Consider the following 18,914-nt stretch of genomic DNA (forward strand, 5'->3'; position numbering starts at 1 on the left):
TATATATATATATATGTGTGTGTGTGTGTGTGTGTTACTATAGTAAAGTGCTGAAATCTGCTGTATTCCTCAACTGCAGCAGTGATGTGCATTGATTAACCCTTCCCCTTGCTGGATGGGATATCTGCAGAGGATGCTGCTTAGATAGGGCACATTGCTGGGAGTGGCTAGCTCCTGGGATGGGTGGCTAGATCTATGAGTGTATATAAAGTGATGCTGGAAGTCTGCAGTGTGCATTGTGTGTAGAGGGAAGAAGGAAGGTACCACATCCTCAGCCATCACCAGCAGCATCCCACACCCACCTCCAAGGCTTAACCATGACCTCCAGGGATATTTACACCTCATCCTACAAGAAGATATTTGGGGATTCTCCCAGGTCATCCAGCCACCTGTATACTTCTAGCTCCAGGTCCTCCCAAGCATATAGACCCAGAGATACCTACACCAGCACCTCCTCCTACAGGAAGATCAGCAGGTCCCCTGCCAGCCACCTTGCTTCACTGCACCAGGTTGATTTGGACCTGCCCCAGACCACGGCTCTCAGCAATGAGTTGAAGATAGTAAGAACCAATGAGAAGGAACAACTGCAGGGTCTCAATGATCGTTTTGTAACTTACATTGAGAAGGTTCACCAACTGGAGCAGCAGAACAAGTTACTGGAGACAGAGGTCACCTTGCTGAGGCAGAAGCAGTCAGAACCCTCAAGGCTCAGCCAGGTCTATGAGCAGGAGGTCAGGGAGCTGAGGTCAAGGCTTGAGGAACAACTCCATGAGAAGGACCAAGCTCAGCTTGACTGTCAGCATCTGGAAAATGCTGTGCACCAACTACAGGAGAAACTGGAGCAAGAGGCCAACAAGAGAGAAGAGGCTGAAGATGCCATGAAGAACTTAAGAAAGGATGTAGATCAAGCCACCCTGGACCGTCTACAGCTGGAGAAGAAGGTGGAATCCCTGTTGGATGAGCTGGCCTTCTTGAGGAAAGTCCATGAGGAGGAGGTTGCTGAGCTTCAGGCTGCAGTGACAGAGGCTCAGGTGGGTCCTATGGGAGAGGAAGGGGTGCCTGGCAGGGCAGGAGGAGGAGGATGATGGAGATGGATGAGGGATAGGATGCCCAGACATTCTAGTCTATACTATGTATCCATTAGCAAATTATGACAGTAATACACATGCAGTAATATTGTGCAGATGTTATAGTCAGTGCAATGACTGCTAATCTTGTATTAGGTGGAAGGGGGAGGAATATGATGAACAATGTCTTGTTCTCCAGCACATCTGAGTATATTATTAACCTTGAGGACTCTCATGTTATTCTGCATAGGATTATGTATTATTTGTCTCTGCATTGGAGACGCATAAATCTGTCCAGAAAGTGTTTCCCCCTGTACAATGTGTAATGCAAAGGGTGTGGAAGGAGACCAGGAGCACAGAACTAAACTTATAGTTTGGGCAATATAGGCAGATGCATGGGGGAATAATATGAAATATTATCCAATATTTACATTTTATATTATGGAGTGTGTGTGAGAAATGTGTCCAGAAAGGGAATGGGGATGCCACACCCCAATTTGGAAAAGGAGGGGCTGCTGCTTTTTTGTCCCCAGGATGACGTTAACCTCTGATGATTGGGAATGTGATAGCAGATTTGAAGAGGGTAGGGGTCCATTACATCCCCTATAGTCCATCGGACAGGGTATGGTATAGAATCTGTCCTGAGTCCTCCTCTGGTGTCTTAGGAATGAGCTACATTATGATATATTCATCTTTAGTAGTAGTCATCCCGGAATGAGATCCATATGGAAGTAGTTCTGTCCATAAACTTTACACATTACTCCATGATGGGTGCCCACATTACACCAAATATAAGGGTGATGTTTCCAACACTAAATTAGATAATGAAATTGGCTACAAGAATGTTGAAATATTTAGGAAGGATGAGCCACATGGGAATATAACTTCCAACCGGTTTGTCACTACATATTAACTTACCACAGGAATTCAGTGGTTATGGGAAACCATTCAATATATACATTAGATATTATATGTTCTACCTGTACATTGTTTCTATTCCAGAGGACACTAATTTGTAATATCACGACTATATGAGGTGTCCTAAAAAAAAAGTAGACTCCTTATTAGATGTATATTATCACATATGGATCTATTAGGAACTTCCATTAGATAAAATGAATCCTAAAGAACAGAGAAGGATAAAACAAAAAGCTTCATATTCTATTCTGTTTTGGATTTGTTCCCTATTTTCATCAAAGAAAAACCACAGAAAAAAAACTTGGACATAATTATGGTAGAGAAGTATCAGGAAACCGTGGGATGAGAAGTAAAGGATAAATATTTATGTAATAATTACAATTAATCAGTTCTTCACCATTCTGTCCATGTATAGTCATGATCACACACTGCAGCATTGTGTAATGGGGAGAATATTCTAATTGTTGTATCGATCACTTGCAGGTTATAGGTACAGTGATGTATAGATGTGGGATCTATACATTGATTTTCCAGTAATGTCTGGGGGATGCAATACTGATTAACTCAGCAGGACCACACCCATTATCCAATACGGTCCAGAGGGCGTTTAGAAGGCACCTTACCTCTACATGCACATTCTCATTGTAGACGACAAATCTTCTCTTCTATGGTCAAAGCAAAACATGTTCAAACCAAAATGACCTCATTGACATGTGCAGATCCAATCCATAATACACCCCCCCTCCTTAATGTGTTGTATATAATTAATACAGAACATTAATATTAATAGAAGAATAAGAAAAGGACCATCTGAGGCACAATGACCACTTTAAGTGCATATCTGCCTCATTTGTATGGTGATGGGTACAAAGTGTCGGCACATCGGGGTTATTTCAGACAAGTTAGGGATATTTCCATATACACCGTCACTGGTGTGGGTGCAGGGCGGACAGAACAAAGACATGTGTCCCCAGAGGAGCAGATACAGAGGGATCTGGTCTGAAGGTCAAGACATAACAAATGGGATGAGATCAGATGTCATAAAGACATTGGAAGATAATGTCATTTATCTACAAAGTTACTTATAGTCATTAGACTTTTGTTGGAAGATGTAGCCAATTTTAATACAATCTTCCAACAAATTATATACTCCTATATATTCCACTTATCACTGTAAAGAAAACATGCATGCTTGGCCAAGACTAGTGTGCATGCTTATGGTGCAGAAGGGAGGGATAGCAATTTGCCACATGACACATCAGATTGGAAATGCCCATGGATAAAATGGAGTCACCAGATTTTTACCTTCGATGAAGCTATAGAATGGTCATAGTAATATGTAGAAGCAGGGATTATTTCCATGCCAGGCTTCCATATGGAGGCTTACAGTTCCCCCAAATTGGGGCACATCTGCAATACTGTGCACCACCAATATGATGTACATGGTGTGCAGGTAAGTAGATGGACCATTATACACAATGAAGAGGTCACATGAATTAGCTGATTAAGTTGATAGTTGGACCCCCACTAGAGATGAGCAGACCCAAAGTTTCTCTTTGGGTTTAGGAATAGGATGCGTCTTGTGCGACCCGCACATATTACCGGATTGTCAGCCAAACATTCAATATGTCTGGGTCGTGCGGGATCCCATCCGGAACTAAAACTTAGAGTTTGCTCATGTCTGCACTATTGCACCAGTCCAATTGTGATGTCATATCGTATCCCCCGTTAACTAGCTCTGACTAGTAGACTTTATATACAAATAGGAATGTTTCCACGTTGTACAGTCTTTAATTATTTTTCTTCTATTGTTATAAAGTTGTCAGAAAAGTAAATCAAAATGATTGTCCCACTGAAGTTTCTCCTGTCTTTTTGGCTGCTGTATAGGAGCCCCCCAGTTTAATAGACCCTCAATGGTCACTACATATTTAATGACCCCATATTTTGCACTCACAACCCCCTTATTAGAGTAAATGTAATATGAATTAAAGCTCACCTTACGCATTCTCCTGTTGCAGATTTTTATGTTGAATGTAATACCAGAACCATGGTTCTAGCCGCTATAGTAATAGTCCTCTTTGTAGCCAATAGTAACAGTGCCCCCAGTCGCCCATAGTCACAGTGCCCCCCAGTAACGAATGGTCACAGTCCCTTTTGTAGCCAGTAGTCACAGGGGCCCCAGTTGACAATAGTAACAGTGGCCCCCCCATAGCATCCAGTTACAGGGTCCCCAGTTACTAAAAGCAACAGTGCCCACCATAGTAGCTAATAGTTAAGGTCCCCCCCATGACCTGTAGTCACAATAATAACAGTGCTCCTCCATTGACTAAAGTCACAGTGCCCCCAGTTGTAAATAGTAAGAGCGATAACAGTTGCAGTGCCTCCCATAGCCAATAGTTACAGGGCTCCCAATTGCCGATAATGACAGTGCCGCACATAATATCAATAGATACAGTGTCCACAATAGTTACGGGCACCAAGTTGCTTATAGTAACAGTACCCCATCACAGCCAACCGTTACAGGGCCCCCAGTTGCCAATAGTAACAGTGCCCCCTATTGTAGCCAATAGTTACAAGGCCCCTATAATAAATTATAAAAATACTCACCTCCTCCACTGCTATCATCCTCATGGCAGGTGGCTGATGTTATTTCTCTATCCCACCGGCTGCAGGATTATGAATATTCAAGATAGTAACAGTGCCCCCACAGTAGCCAGTGTAATCACAGCGCAGCCACAGTAGCCAAAATAGTAACAGTGCCCCACAGTAGCCAAAATAGTAACAGTATCAATCTACTGTAGCCAATGTAGTCTCAGTGCCCCCACAGTAGCCAGTCTAATCACAGTGTAGCCACAGTAGCCAAAATAGTAATAGTGCCCCACAGTAGCCAATAAAGTCACAGTGCCCTTCTATAACCAATGTTACAGTAGCTAATAGTAATAGTCCCCTATGTATCCATTAGTTACAGTGCTCCCGTTAGCCAATAGTTACAGGGCCCCCAGTTGTCAATAATAACAGAGCCCCCATAATAGCCAATCATTACAGTTCCCCCCTATTCAATGGTTATAGGGTCCTCGGTTGCCCATAGTAACAGAGCCCCTGATTGTAGTCAATAGTTACAGGGCCCCAAGGTAGCCATAAAAAACCTCCTCCCTTGCTTTCATCCTCTTAAAGACATTCCAATACACTTGATCAGAGTGTAATAGTGAGAATCCAGGGCCCACCCCCTTTGTTGGCCAGGCCCTTGACTGGATTCACACTTTTCCCTCCCTGATGGTGACCCTGGTACTTCACAATGTCTTATGTGACCTTTTGTTGGCTATGAAAACATAATTTTTTTAACATTATTTTTGAGATTTATCATGTCCCATGCTTAGAAAACCTACCATATATTACTCCCTCTATTGCTCCCTCTAGAGGTAGTTGTCAGAGACCAGAATTTTGTCATTTATCACATTATTATTTGTATGTTTTGATTATTTGATTAATTACAAAATGACAAAATATTTATCTGATTTGATTATTAGATTTATTACAAAAAGAATAAATAGAGAATTTTGGACAATATACGGCTATGCAGTCGGTCAAGGTTGGACACATGTTAGGATTTCTTAGAGTAATTTTCCACTACGGCCATAACAATTCAATATTGCACATATACTGCTGATTTTATATAATATGTAAATGTGGATTTAATTTTTTTTTTGCATATACCTGTTTTTCATCTTTGGTTACAGTTCTCCGGATTAGCCATCTGCCCGGTCCTATATTCCTGCTTGTAGTGGTCTACATGACTCTTGTCTTAATCCTAAATCACAAGATGATCCCTAATATACTGCATAATAAGTATATGGGAGGGGGAGATGTACTTGTGATTGATTCCTTTGTTCCTTTCTGTCATCCTTTCATTTCTATCCTGTATTGATTTTTGCATTAGCTCCGCTATATTTAGCTGCAATCTCCTTGAGTTATCCCTTGTACTGCAGCAGGTAGTTATATCAAGTAATAGAGCTGTCAGATTCCTGAAAGGAAGACGCCTGGATATCTATTGTAAGATTTTCATTGAGTTAATGTACATTTTCTCCTCTGTCAAACCTGTTCCTATAATGGATCCTGCCTGTTTGTTTTTTTTTACGGAGAACTGCGTTCTTCATAAGGGTCATTGATTTGTCCTTTTCTGTCGTACTCCATAAGATCACTTCTATATTATATCTATTTAGGGAAAGCTGATTGACTATCAATGTGGTCACCATTGTAGCTCACTCTAGGAAAGTTGGCCTAATGTTTTCAGTTATAAATGATAAATCTTTCTAGTACTCTAAAATACACCTGCTAATTCTGTATGCCCTGTTTCTCCAAAAAAAGAAGTAAAAGTTAATTAAAATAAGCCCTAGTTACAAATGACTATATGTTATGTGAACCATGGCACCCATAAATACAGTTTTGGTGTCATTTTAAAGAGGAGAATTTTCCCTTTAATATTACAGTGTGCAGTGTCATTTTAACATACAGCTCCCGGCTGTAACTTTGACAATAAATTTCTCCCATTTGTATGGCACCTAGAAACACAAACCTTATGCGATTAAAGGAAATCTACCATCAAAATGAATCATGATAAACCAGGAAAACTTACGCATAGAACCATGTTCGTAGACTGTGGTAATCTTCTTTTATTTGTTATCTATTGCTTTCTTCATTCTAAAATCAACTTTTGAAATTATGCTAATGAACCTGAAGGACTGTTACCAGAGGGACGTTACTAGAGCCACTCAGAGTTGTAGCTTCACAGATTGCTACAATGAGCACAACATGTTTCACCCTCCACGCAGCAGCAAGAAGTGCAGGGGGAGGGGAGACCTGCCAGGTTCAGGCCCAGGATTTAGCAGGCACCTTTGGAGTGAACGCATGGGAGGGCATTAAAAATTCAACAGTGTCCTGTTCCCTAAAATATTCCCTAGTTTATCATACCAAGCAGCCCTCTTATGGGTATTTTATATAAAGCTCCCCTCACCCTCTATGGATTCATTAGGTACAGCCGCCCTCACCCCCAGGGATTCCTTTTGTACAGCCTTATGTGCGCCCTCCAGCAGCCCTGGGCCCCGGCACTTGCCCGGATATGCCCAGTGCTAGTGCCGGCCCGGAGACCTGCTCTACTCATTCTGAAGCTACTGTAAAGTTACCTGACTGGGGGGCTCTGGTAACACCCACCATAGTCCTTCAGGATCGTTAGCATAATTATAAAGTTGATTTTAGATGGAAGGAAGCCATGGATAACACATATAAGAATAGATAGTCACGGAGCCTGGACCTATGAGTAAGTGTCCCTTGATTTGACTGTAGATATGTTTTAAAGGTCAGATTTTCCTCTTTAAAATGACACCAGAAGTAACAGTATCCACTTGAATTCTGCCCCCTTCAACCTGTCAGCTAAAGGCAGCATGGAGAAGGAGGAGTAGGAGGTCACTGACTGATACAATGTACTACAATCAGCTACATAGACATGATTGGCTCATATAAGGAGAGCGCCATTGATGAACAGTAGAAATTGGGACCAATGCAATAAAGTTAGAAGAAATTCACATGGAATTCAGTGTTTGGAGAGTTATGATTATGATCCAGAAGATGATGACTTGAAACTATATTTGAATAAATGTTGATATCGTTAATGGAAAAAAATAAGATATGCCCTGAAAATAAGACCACCTAACCCATTTTTCTGAGCAAAAAACAATAAGACACTACTAAGAACTATTCAGGAATCCAAGGCCATTGTGCATTGTGCATTGTGATTGTCACATAAAATTTCTTGTGGTTCAAAAGTTATCAACACAGAAAGTTGCAGCAACAACCAAGAACATTCCCTGTAATGCACAGCTATATGACGTATTGTTCAAGGTCCTGAACACAGAACTGAAGGCGCTGGATCCAATTGTTATGAATCCGCATTTGATTCTATGGAGAATCTCTGTGGTGATAACTTCCGGACATTGTAAATCTGATTGTGGTGATTGATTTCTGAGACAATTCCAGTCTCCGGAATATTTTACATGACCACCTACCCACAGGAAAGATTTGAGGTCAACATGTAGAGCTCTTGTAAAACATTAGTGAAAACCAGGCATGTCAGGAATAGTGACATATAAGGTAGTTACACATGGAAATTTAAGCAAGATTTGCTTTTACCTACCAAATACCATGTTATACCTAGTAGTATTCTCAGAATATTGGACACAGAATAGTTCCCAATGACCGGCAGCGGTGAACATTATTTATAAGACAAATTGGTCAAATTAATTCCTTTTTCCTTATTAGCTTAGGTGTAAAAATGTGTTTATAGAATATCTGCAAATATTCCAAATAATATAATAGCATCCTATAGTGCATATATGAAAACCACTAAGGATACATGATGCGCTGCATAGAGCTCCGAGGGTTTCCTCTGGGAGATGAATGGTAATAAGATTCTTATAGATGGCCCTGTCCTGCCTGCACTTCTTCCCCCAATCCCCCCTGTCCAGCTGTTCATTTAATGCATTTGTCCTACCCAGAATCCACTGGGGTCTGCTGCTGGGATTTACAGTCAGCAGTCACTGGTTTAACACTTTACTCCCAGCTGTGTCTTGTGAAGGTTAATGGAAGGGTCAGAATTTCCATTAATTGGATGTTTGCACTTTGCAGATTTCTACATAATTCATATAATCAGTGATGTAGAGATTAGGTCATAGGTGATAATGTTAGGGAGAGTGAACACTGAATAAGCTCTGGTGTCACCCTCTCATCCTCATAGACTGGAAGCTCTTGTGTCACCCCTTCAACCTCATAGACTGTAAGCTGTTGTGTCACCCCCTCATCCTAATAGACTGTAAGCTCTTGTGTCATCCCTTCATCATCATAGACTGTAAGCTCTTGTGTCACTCCCTCATCCTCATAGACTGTGGGCTCTTGTGTCACCCCCTAATCCTCATAGACTGGAAGCTCTTGTGTCACCCCTTCAACCTCATAGACTGTAAGCTGTGTCACCCCCCTCATCCTCATAGACTGTAAGCTCTTGTGTCACCCCCTCATCCTCATAGACTGTAAGCTCTTGTGTCACCCTTTCATCCTCAAAGACTGTAAGCTCTTGTGTCACATCCTCATCCTCAAAGACTGTAAGCTCTTGTGTCCTCCCCTCATCCTCATAGACTGTAAGCTCTTGTGTCACCCCCTCATCCTCATAGACTGTAAGCTCTTGTGTCACCCCCTCATCCTCATAGACTGTAAGCTCTTGTGTCTCCCCCTCAACCTCATAGACTGCAACTCTTGTGTCACTCGCTCATCCTCATAGACTGCAGCTCTTGTGTCACCCCCTCATCCTCATAGACTGTAAGCTCTTGTGTCACCCCTCATCCTCATAGACTGTAAGCTCTTGTGTCACCCCCTCATCCTCATAGACAGTAAGCTCTTGTGTCACCCCTCATCCTCATAGACTGTAAGCTCTTGTGTCACCCCCTCATCCTCATAGACTGTAAGCTCTTGTGTCACCCCCTCATCCTCATTTTGTTCCATATGACTGTTTGTACTCTGTAATGTATTATATTATTTGTATATGTCCCCTATGAGTTTTGAAGCACTACAGAATATGATGGCGCTATATAAAAGATTATTATTATTATTATTATTATTATTATTATATATGTAGCAGAGGTAGATAAGGAGCAGTGGGGGAATAGTGCTGGCCCATAGCAGAGGTGATGTAGGAGCGGTTCGAGGAGCAGATTTTGGCATATAGCTGAGCTGGAGTAGGACATTTCGGGGACACAGCAGTGGAGGAACATTGACCTGGCACATGACAGAAAAGGAATCGTGGCACATAGCAGAAGTAGAGGAGAAGTGGTTTGGCATGTAGCACAGCAAGAAGTTGAGTAGTTTGATAAAAATTACGGTTGGAAGAATAGTCTGGCACAAAGATGAGGCAAAGGAATGATCTGGCACATAGCCGAGGAAGAATGAGTGGTAGTAATGGAGAGGTCTGGCACATAACTCGGATAGTAGTAGCATTATACATCTCTTTATGTATATTGACTAACGTTTTATACATTTTATCTTGTAGATTAGTGTGGAGATGGATGTGGTCAGTAAACCTGACCTCACAGCTGCCCTGAAGGAAATCCGCATGCAGTATGAGGTCTTGTCCACCCGTAATCAGCAGTCAGCCGAGGAGTGGTACCAGACCAAGATTGCTAACGTGTCCCAGGAGGCCGCCCGCAGCAATGACAATGCCCGTCAGGCCAAGGAAGAAATCTCAGAATACCGAAGACAACTGCAAGCCCGAACTCTGGAGATTGATGCTCTCCGCAGTGCGAATGAATCACTGGAGAGGCAGCTCCAGGAGGCCGAGGACAGGAACAATGACGAGATAACTCACATGCAGGTAACACTTCCGCCCATTAGGCCTATCTATGATATCATTCTCAAAGATTGAGAGGTATAATATCTAGGCAAATATCCATTTTTGGTTTAAGGTTTACCTAATGGTTCATTCCTTGGTGTTATCACACTACATTGAGCTTCTTCTTATCTTCAATCATTATCACGATTTCTCTAGGAAACCATCAACCAACTTGATAACGCTTTAAGAACAACCAAAGGAGAAATGGCTCGTCACCTGAGGGAATATCAGGACCTGCTCAATGTCAAGATGGCGTTAGATATTGAAATAGCCGCATACAGGTAATAAGAATTCACCAATTCTGGGTGTCCATGTTATCACATACTTCATGTCTCCAAGAGAAGCTCATGCTTAGGCTACAAACCTTTATATCACTACACAATGTTGAAAGATCTTTCCTAATGGTGTTACATACCAAATATTACGGTACAGGATCCTTGTTTGTCAGCAGACCAATTAGGTACAAGTTGTTGTCGTAAAATAGAGTAATGTTGAAAACTTATGTTCAATTTTACCTCCAGAGGTAGATGAAACAAAACTTGAAGTACAAGTCAACGTACCTCAATTTTAAGGAAACACTGATTCCTTTCCAACACTAAAAATGGTATTCAGAATAAATCATTGCTTTGAGGACCCACCTACAGAAATGTACAAATAAAATTTTAGATAATGCACTACAATCTTTTGGCAGAGAGTTCAAAAGTCTCAATGGTCTTACAGCACAGAATCCCATCCATGTTAATGTTAAAACTTTTCATTTACGTAGGACCTGTATTAACCTCCCCCCTGGCTTCAGTGCATCATTGTTGATTTGCTGCTGTACTACAGAGATCCAGTCCCCTCAGGCACAGTCTGTTTGTGCATCTACCACACGGCAGCTGTAGTGACTAAGGGGTCTGGATCTCTGTAGTAAGGTAGCATTAATTCAGCCCCCAGTCACATGGTGTACTGATACTCACATGAGTTAATACACAGCTAAATACAGGCGGCCTCCTACTTAAGAACACCCGACTTACAGACAACCCCTGGTTACAAACGGACCGTTACTGTACTTTAGCCCCAGGCTACAATAAACAGATACAACAGTTATCACTGGTGTCTGCAATTAAGCCTTATTGTTAATCCTGGTTCTTATGACAACACAACATTTTTAAAAACGATTGTCACAGTGACCAAAAATTTTTTGCCTGGGGCTACAATTATAAAATATACAGTTCCAACTTACATACAAATTCAAGTTAAGAACAAACCTGCCTGTACTCATATTCCAAGCATAACCTCTTTAATATTAATTTGACACAATACTGATATATGTCTCATATGCTTTATTTATAGGAAACTCCTTGAAGGGGAAGAGACCCGTTTGACCACTGTTGGAGGAGGCGGTATGTTTGGATTTGGTTACCCATATTCCCCTGGCTCTTACTCTGGAGGAAAGGGTTACACCTCAAGTACAGTCACCGTCCGAAAAGAGGAGAAAAGAGAAGAAAAGAAGGAGGAGAAGAAAGATTCTAAAAAAGATGATAAAAAAGATGTATCTGATGGAGGCAAACCTAAAGCACCAAAATCTGGAGAGGCGTCATCAGAGAAGTCCTCCAAGAACTGAGCTAGCTAGATATGCTGAGACGCGCCCACCTGCCATCATTATACTTTAAACTCATTAATTTCTTTTTCAACTTTTATTTTAGCCAGGCTAGAACAGGTTAAAAAAAGAAAGAAACCATACAATATTATCAGAAGCCAAGGACCAGGTATAATGACATTCATCCTGATGTCATTATCCTCATGGCAATAAACAATATATATACAGGTGTTATGTTATGGCATCAAATTTAATAAAACTAAATTCACTGATAATGATTTATCAGAAGTGTCTGAGGTAAAACTGTTCTAGTTTTCCATGGAAACCAATCAGAGCTCAGCTTTCATTTTGTAAACAACTGCAGAAAAATGAAAGACGAGCTCTGATTGGTTGTCATGGGCAACTAGAAAATGTCTGCACTCAGACACTTCGAATAAAGCTCCCCCAATATATCAATCTCTTTAGTACAAGAGATAAGTCAAATGACAGATTCAACGTTGACAAATTTCCTCATGTATAACCCAAATCGTAAAGATGCAGTTCCCATCAGTAGAACATAAGAACATAGATATAGGCCCACAGTGCTGACCTAAAATATTCATCTACACTACTGAACTGTGGACTAAAAAACACTAAATTTCAGACCCCCAGGTGATGGTTCTCTTTATGGAGATCCAAGGAGTCTTACAGACAATGCTTCTTGAGAAAATGTATGCAAATGATCTCTCCTCCAGAAGGAAGAGAACTCTCTTATTAGTTCCCTCTATAGGTAGCTGCTCTGTGTGTCTATGTCCGACAAATTAAAAGAGCCTTGAAATATACAGAGTGATGATGTGATGAGGGGGCAGCATGAGCTTCATTCATAGCGGATTATCATACATCACATCCTCATATCATTTATGGACTTCATAGATGGTCTATTGTATGAGGGATTCCATTATTGGCTATAAATGGATCCATATTGGACCTCACAATCTCCAATTCAAAGTGTTTTGCGAAAGAGATGTAAGATGGCCGACTAGAAACAAGCTTCATGGTTGTTGTACCCCTGCTACAGTTGTACCACCTATAGTGGTGTATCAAACAAGTGTCTTCTCTGGGGATGAGGCTAGTCCTCCCCTGCTTGGAAGCCCATTCTTCTTGCTTCAGACATTGTTCCTAGCTGACATGTTCAAATGGCAGTGATCTGTCCTAAATCTTCTGTTCTAATTGGATGCGTCACTTTATAAAATAAATTTTACTAATGGCCAAGTCTTCAGAGACTAATGTCCAATTGTGACAATGGATAGAAATCACCAAAAATATTATGCAGACTCAAGGTTTTGTGTTTTTTGTTTGACTCTCTAAATTCCTCTTCAGGTTCTCATTCCTAATCAATGGGTGGGAGAGATTCTGATAATGCACCTTGTGAAGGCTCTTCTCATGAAGATCTAGCTGATTTTAAGAGTCATCCAAGCAATCATCCCATTGGCCAATAGTTATCAAAAATGATGGCCTGCTGTAGAACAGATATTATATAACATATTTCCATAATAAAGTAAATGTAGATTACCAGGGATGTTGGGATGTGCAACTGCATATCCAACAAGCCATTGAGCTCCGATGTTCCTGGCTTGCTTCTATCAGATGTACTGTGGACCTTCTTTATTGTGGGCACCTAGAGTAATCATGATCATCAATGTCTTTGTGCCTGATTGCAGGTCTTTTCATCACTGCCATAACCACTTAGTTACACGTCACCGCAGGAAACATGCAACATCTACTGGGCGTTACATTACAAGGTCTGACAGCAAAAAGTCTGAAAGTATAATGTAGATGGACACTGTTGTATCACGACGGAATGGCCTTCACCACTTAAGCTAGTATTTTCATGAATGTATTTGTGAGAATTCTATAGGGTTTTGTCCCTCGTGCTACTTAGGAGTACGGTGGAGGCTTAGGTTTGGTTCGCATAGAGTTTCACAAACAAGACATTGTTTTACATCTTCATAAACCATCAATTTATGGTTAACTTGAATACTGACAATGAAGTCAATTTTTGGCTAAATCAGAAGTGAATACATGGGGTTATATGAGTTTATAACAGAAAAACATTCTAGGTTGTAATATCAGACACCAATGGACTATACATAACAGACTGGAGCTCGTACAACCTCACGATGGCCCAGTTATTACACAACCTGGTTCTACATGAATCGTCTTTACGTGACCATTGTTGTTAACAGGGTCACCACGAAGCTTGACGTGCATCAAGAAATGTGTGTCCTCATCTGAGATGTAAGATGCAGTGTGATATTTCTGCTTACCTTCAGCCCTTCATACTAAAATATGGGATAAAATAATCTTCAATGGATGAGGCCTGACAGATGACGGGCGTAATCCTGAATTAGCCATGTGTACAGGGTACTCAAGGAATCCTTGCATGATGATGTTGTCTGCAGATCTGAGTTTTGACTTGGAAGACAATAATAAATGATAACAGTAACACCACGGCAGTGTCTTGAGGTTTGTTTTTACATGTATAATTGTGGTTTTCTCCGTATAATTTGTTCCATCGCTGTTACAATGTACCATCAAGATTTCAGATATAGGGATAAACTCCCTCAGGGGGGCAACAGGTCTTCTGCCAGAGAACCCCTAGGCTGCAACAGGGTGTATGCTGTTCACGCTAAAGAGGAAGGAGCCCAACCGCAATTCTGTGCCACGCGGCATAATCTGTGTGCGCTATATAAATAAAGGAATTTTTTTTTTTTTTATAGGCCCCAATCTTTCCCAGTTACACCCCTGTGTGAATTTGACGTAATGGGGACCCATCAGGGGGATTTATCGCGCTCTGGTGCATGGTGCACCAGCACTTGATGTAGGCATCTCCCCTCACCAGACATATGTAGAAGTTCCAGCCTCCTGATATATTTAGTATGTGGCTGGGCACAAGGGTGCACCAACCATGAGGCAAGTTAAGCCTCTCGCCTCAGGCAACAACAACTGCAGGAAGGTGGGGGAAACATCAGGGGCACAGTCACATGTTACAAAGCAGGACCTGACCCTTCTATGCCCACTTGGTGTGGAGGTGGCATAAGGAGGGAAATGCCTCAAGGTTTGTAGGCCAGAAAACTGGTATAAAGGTGTTGATAACTCCTACCATTGTGCGAAAACAGGCTAAGGTTAGGTCACTAGCTGTCAGTTTTGGAAAATTCCCTGTTGGAATCTGCAGGACATAGACATGAATATTTTGACATGGATCTATTAGGATATTTTTAGATGTAACTTTGGATGTACACAGATGTGTCAGGTTTGTCTTAATCTCTTAGACTACTATTTTCAATCAGAGCTGCTAATGCAGTATGAAGAGTGCTCATGGGCTGAGCCCTTGTCATACAGACATAGGGTTTGCTGCATATTGCAGCAAACACCCACTGCTAATTCAGGTGTTAACTCTTTGATTGCCACCACCGGCATTTAAAAGACAACAGTGCATGGTTGTCGCTGTGTAAATGTTGCTCCCTGTGAAGACATCAAGGAGTAGCGATCAGTTTCCATGACAGCTTTGGGTCTTTGTCAGGCTATATGGTTTCTGCAGATTCGGATTCAGATAATGAATCATATGTACAGTAGTATTGCAGTATATGGTAGGAACAATCAGTCTGTCTTGGTAGGAACAATCAGTCTGTCTACAGTTAAAGTACCCTATAGAGTCTAAAAAAATAATAAAATACATTTATAAATCTATTTAATAAAAAATATTTATAAAAGGTTGTACAGTCCTCAAAATGGTAGCAATCTCATCTCGCAAAAAATGACACAGCTCTGTACACGAAAGTATGAAAAAGTTATTAGTGTCAGAATATGGCACAACAAAAAATAATTTTCCATACACATTTATTTAATTTTTGAAAATGTATTAAAACACAATAAAACCTATATAAATTTGGTATCACCGTGATCATACCGAACCAAAGACTAGACAAATATCATGTGGAGCGCACAATGAAAGTCACAAAAAACGGAGCCCACAAGCAAGTGATGCATTTTTTCACCAATTTCATCACATTTTAGAATTTTTTTCCAGCTTCCTATTACACAGCATGGAATAATAAATAACATCGCTAAGAAAAAAAATTTGGAAAAATGAAAAAGATTTTTGAAAGAGGGGCGCAAAAAATGAAGCTGTGAAGTGAAGGGGTTAAATATGTCAATAGAAAGTCTTACATTCTATGCTGGTGTCTTATTATGGTAATATGGCGGTATTATACTGTCCATACAACTGATATTTCTATTGTACCCAGCTCTGATCATGGTGGAACCAGCCGTACTCATCAGGGTCATTACCAGTACACACAAAAATCAATCAAATGTAATTACTAGAATAAATAATTGATACCTTCCTTACAGACGGTAAAATAACTGTGGAGACAGCACCTCCAGGGATGTTTAGTAAAGCAGGTTCACATGTGGGGGGAACAGAAATGTAATTACATCATAAATAGAAAAAAAACAGAAGGGCAGAGATTGGAGATATAAGACGAGAAGACTAAGACAATTAGGAAGTTTCATCTCCCACTGTCAAAGGCAAGAACGTAAAGCGAGGTCAGAGGCCAGCAAAGGTCAAAGCACAAAGGTCAATGAAATTAAAAAGGTGCTTCATCTAAGAATTATAGTAATTTCATTCTTAGCTAATCCAAATAGGCATCTAGAAGACCAAAGTAATACAATATAGATCAGAGACAACATACAGATATGTTTATTCTCTGAAGACGTCTAAGAAATGTGCAAATACGTTCTCCAGGATGGAACAAGGAAAAGATTGCCTTTCGAAAGGCAGCCTTCTTACCATTAAGCATGACTTTCAAGAAGCCTTAATACATTGGGGCACATTTACTTACCCGGTCCTGCGGAGTTAACGAAAGTGCATTGTCCGGCACTGTGCTGCGATTCACAAAGATCGTGCACCCGATATCCTGCATGTGTCGCTTCCCCACTCAGGTCCGACAGAGTTCACCTTCTTCTTCCCGGTGTATGTAAGTGCATTGGATTGCGACACAATTTTAAAGTTAAATCCCACGCTCAGTCCGAAGCAGTCGAATCGTCCGACGGCACGTCACGTCACCCAGATTTCTGTCGCATGAAAGCCAGCGCAGCCGCGCCACAATCAGATCGCATTGCGACACAATCCACAGTTAAATACCTGTCCCAGCGGCGCAAATCCCGAAAACCTCGGAAAATCTGACAAAAGGGTGATCCGCGGACCCTTAGTAAATAAGCCCCATGATGTGCCATTAAAGCCAAACCAGTATATCTATTCCAAAGGGAACAAATTCCCAACTGTAGACAACGATGTTTCGACCTTGTTGCGTCTCTTCAGTACAGTGTAGGGAACTGGTTTGGCTAAGTGAGAGCCTTTTGACTAGGGTCAGGAAGTAAGTGTAACTGCTCTCCTTACAGAGAGTTTGCCAAAGTGGCGCTCCACTATGGGATGCTGGGAAATATTCAAATACATTTACCAGCATGGGAAAGGAAAACATTGCTTCTTTTTGCTATCTCGAAAGGCAGCCCCCATACCACCCAGCCTTCTGGAATAGATACACTAGCTTGGCTTTTGCTTGATGGTGGCTTTTCGAGGTAGCAAAAAGAGTCAATGTTTTCCTTGTCACAGCCTGGAAAATGTATTTGCATATTTCCCAGTATCCCCTAGTGGAGCATCAATGGCTACAAGTCACCACATGCCTACAAAGCCCTGTCTCTGTAGATATCTAAGTCTAGGAATAGCTACTAGTAACCAGAAAAGCTCAGTATGGCTCTATACACACAATATTTAGATGCTATTCAAGCGATTCCTCTAAAGAAACTAGATTTTTAGACAAAACTGTGTTGCGGAAATGCAAGGTCCAAGGAGAGGAAGATGTTTGGGAACCAGATTTGTCCCGGGTACATGTCACTGTGTGTGGCTGCTTAGCGTCTGTTCACATCTCCATTGGGTCTTCAGTAAAGATGAGTGGAACCGATGTCTGCCTGACAGATATTTTGCTGGATTCACAGCTGAACAGCCAATCTGGCAAACTGATGCCCCTAGCAACTAGCCATGGCTATGATTATATATCACAGATAAGAGTAGAGACCGAGGATATACTTCTCGTCATCTGGAACAGCAGCATGGACACCAAAATCCAAGACTGTATCCCTGTATCTGAGACAGTCGGGAGGTAGGTGACCCATTTACTTACCTGTCCTCTGTAGTTTGCCGAAAGTGCATTGTCCAATGATCATGCACTGTGCCGTGATTCACTAAGATTGTGCACCCGATATCCTGCATGTGTCGCTTCCCCACTCAGCTCCGACAGAGTTCACCTTTTTTAGTAGTGCATCTTTTTTTTAACGCCCGTTTAAATCTCGGCATGCTCTACTTTTGTAAGTCACGCGTGTGAAAAACGCACCATACAAGTCTATGGAGATGCATCAAAAACGCATTGCACTCTGAGACACTTGCAAGTGCAATACGTTTTTCACGCATCAATTGCCATAGAAAAGATAGAGCTCAGTCCTGAGTCCTTGAAATTACATTGAAAATGCGCGTGAAAAACTGAGACACTGAACAAACTCTGACTAAAAACTGATTGAACTCTGATGCAAAATGTCAGTTTTTCACTGACCAAACCCTGATCGCACCCTGATCAGACTCTGACGTGATCTGCAACGCAAGTGTGGAAGGGGCCTTAGTGCTTGGGCTTGTGACACAATTTGAAAGTTAAATCCCGCGCTCAGTCCGAATCAGTCGGATCGTCCGACCAGATTTCTGTCACATGAAAGCCCGTACCGCCATGCTAAAATCCGATTGTGTGCGACAGAGCAGGCATTGTGTCAAGAAGACAACAAATGTTTCCGCATTCTGATTGTATTCTTCTCTGCAGGATTGTGCCAGATA

At 41.4% G+C, this 18,914-nt stretch overlaps 1 protein-coding gene across 1 annotated transcript; it reads left to right on the plus strand.

Moving 5' to 3' along the window:
* The first annotated feature begins 210 nt into the window (after window positions 1-210).
* LOC140127774 (low molecular weight neuronal intermediate filament-like) lies at window positions 211-14,485 on the plus strand. The gene is made up of 4 exons (XM_072148847.1): window positions 211-1,031; window positions 10,075-10,395; window positions 10,570-10,694; window positions 11,749-14,485. Exons 1-4 carry the CDS (start codon window positions 318-320, stop codon window positions 12,017-12,019), a joined length of 1,431 nt encoding a protein of 476 aa, XP_072004948.1. The 5' UTR covers window positions 211-317; the 3' UTR covers window positions 12,020-14,485.
* The last annotated feature ends 4,429 nt before the right edge of the window (window positions 14,486-18,914 follow it).

Source organism: Engystomops pustulosus, chromosome 4, assembly GCF_040894005.1.
Source record: "Engystomops pustulosus chromosome 4, aEngPut4.maternal, whole genome shotgun sequence".
NCBI classification, from domain to species: Eukaryota; Metazoa; Chordata; class Amphibia; order Anura; family Leptodactylidae; genus Engystomops; species Engystomops pustulosus.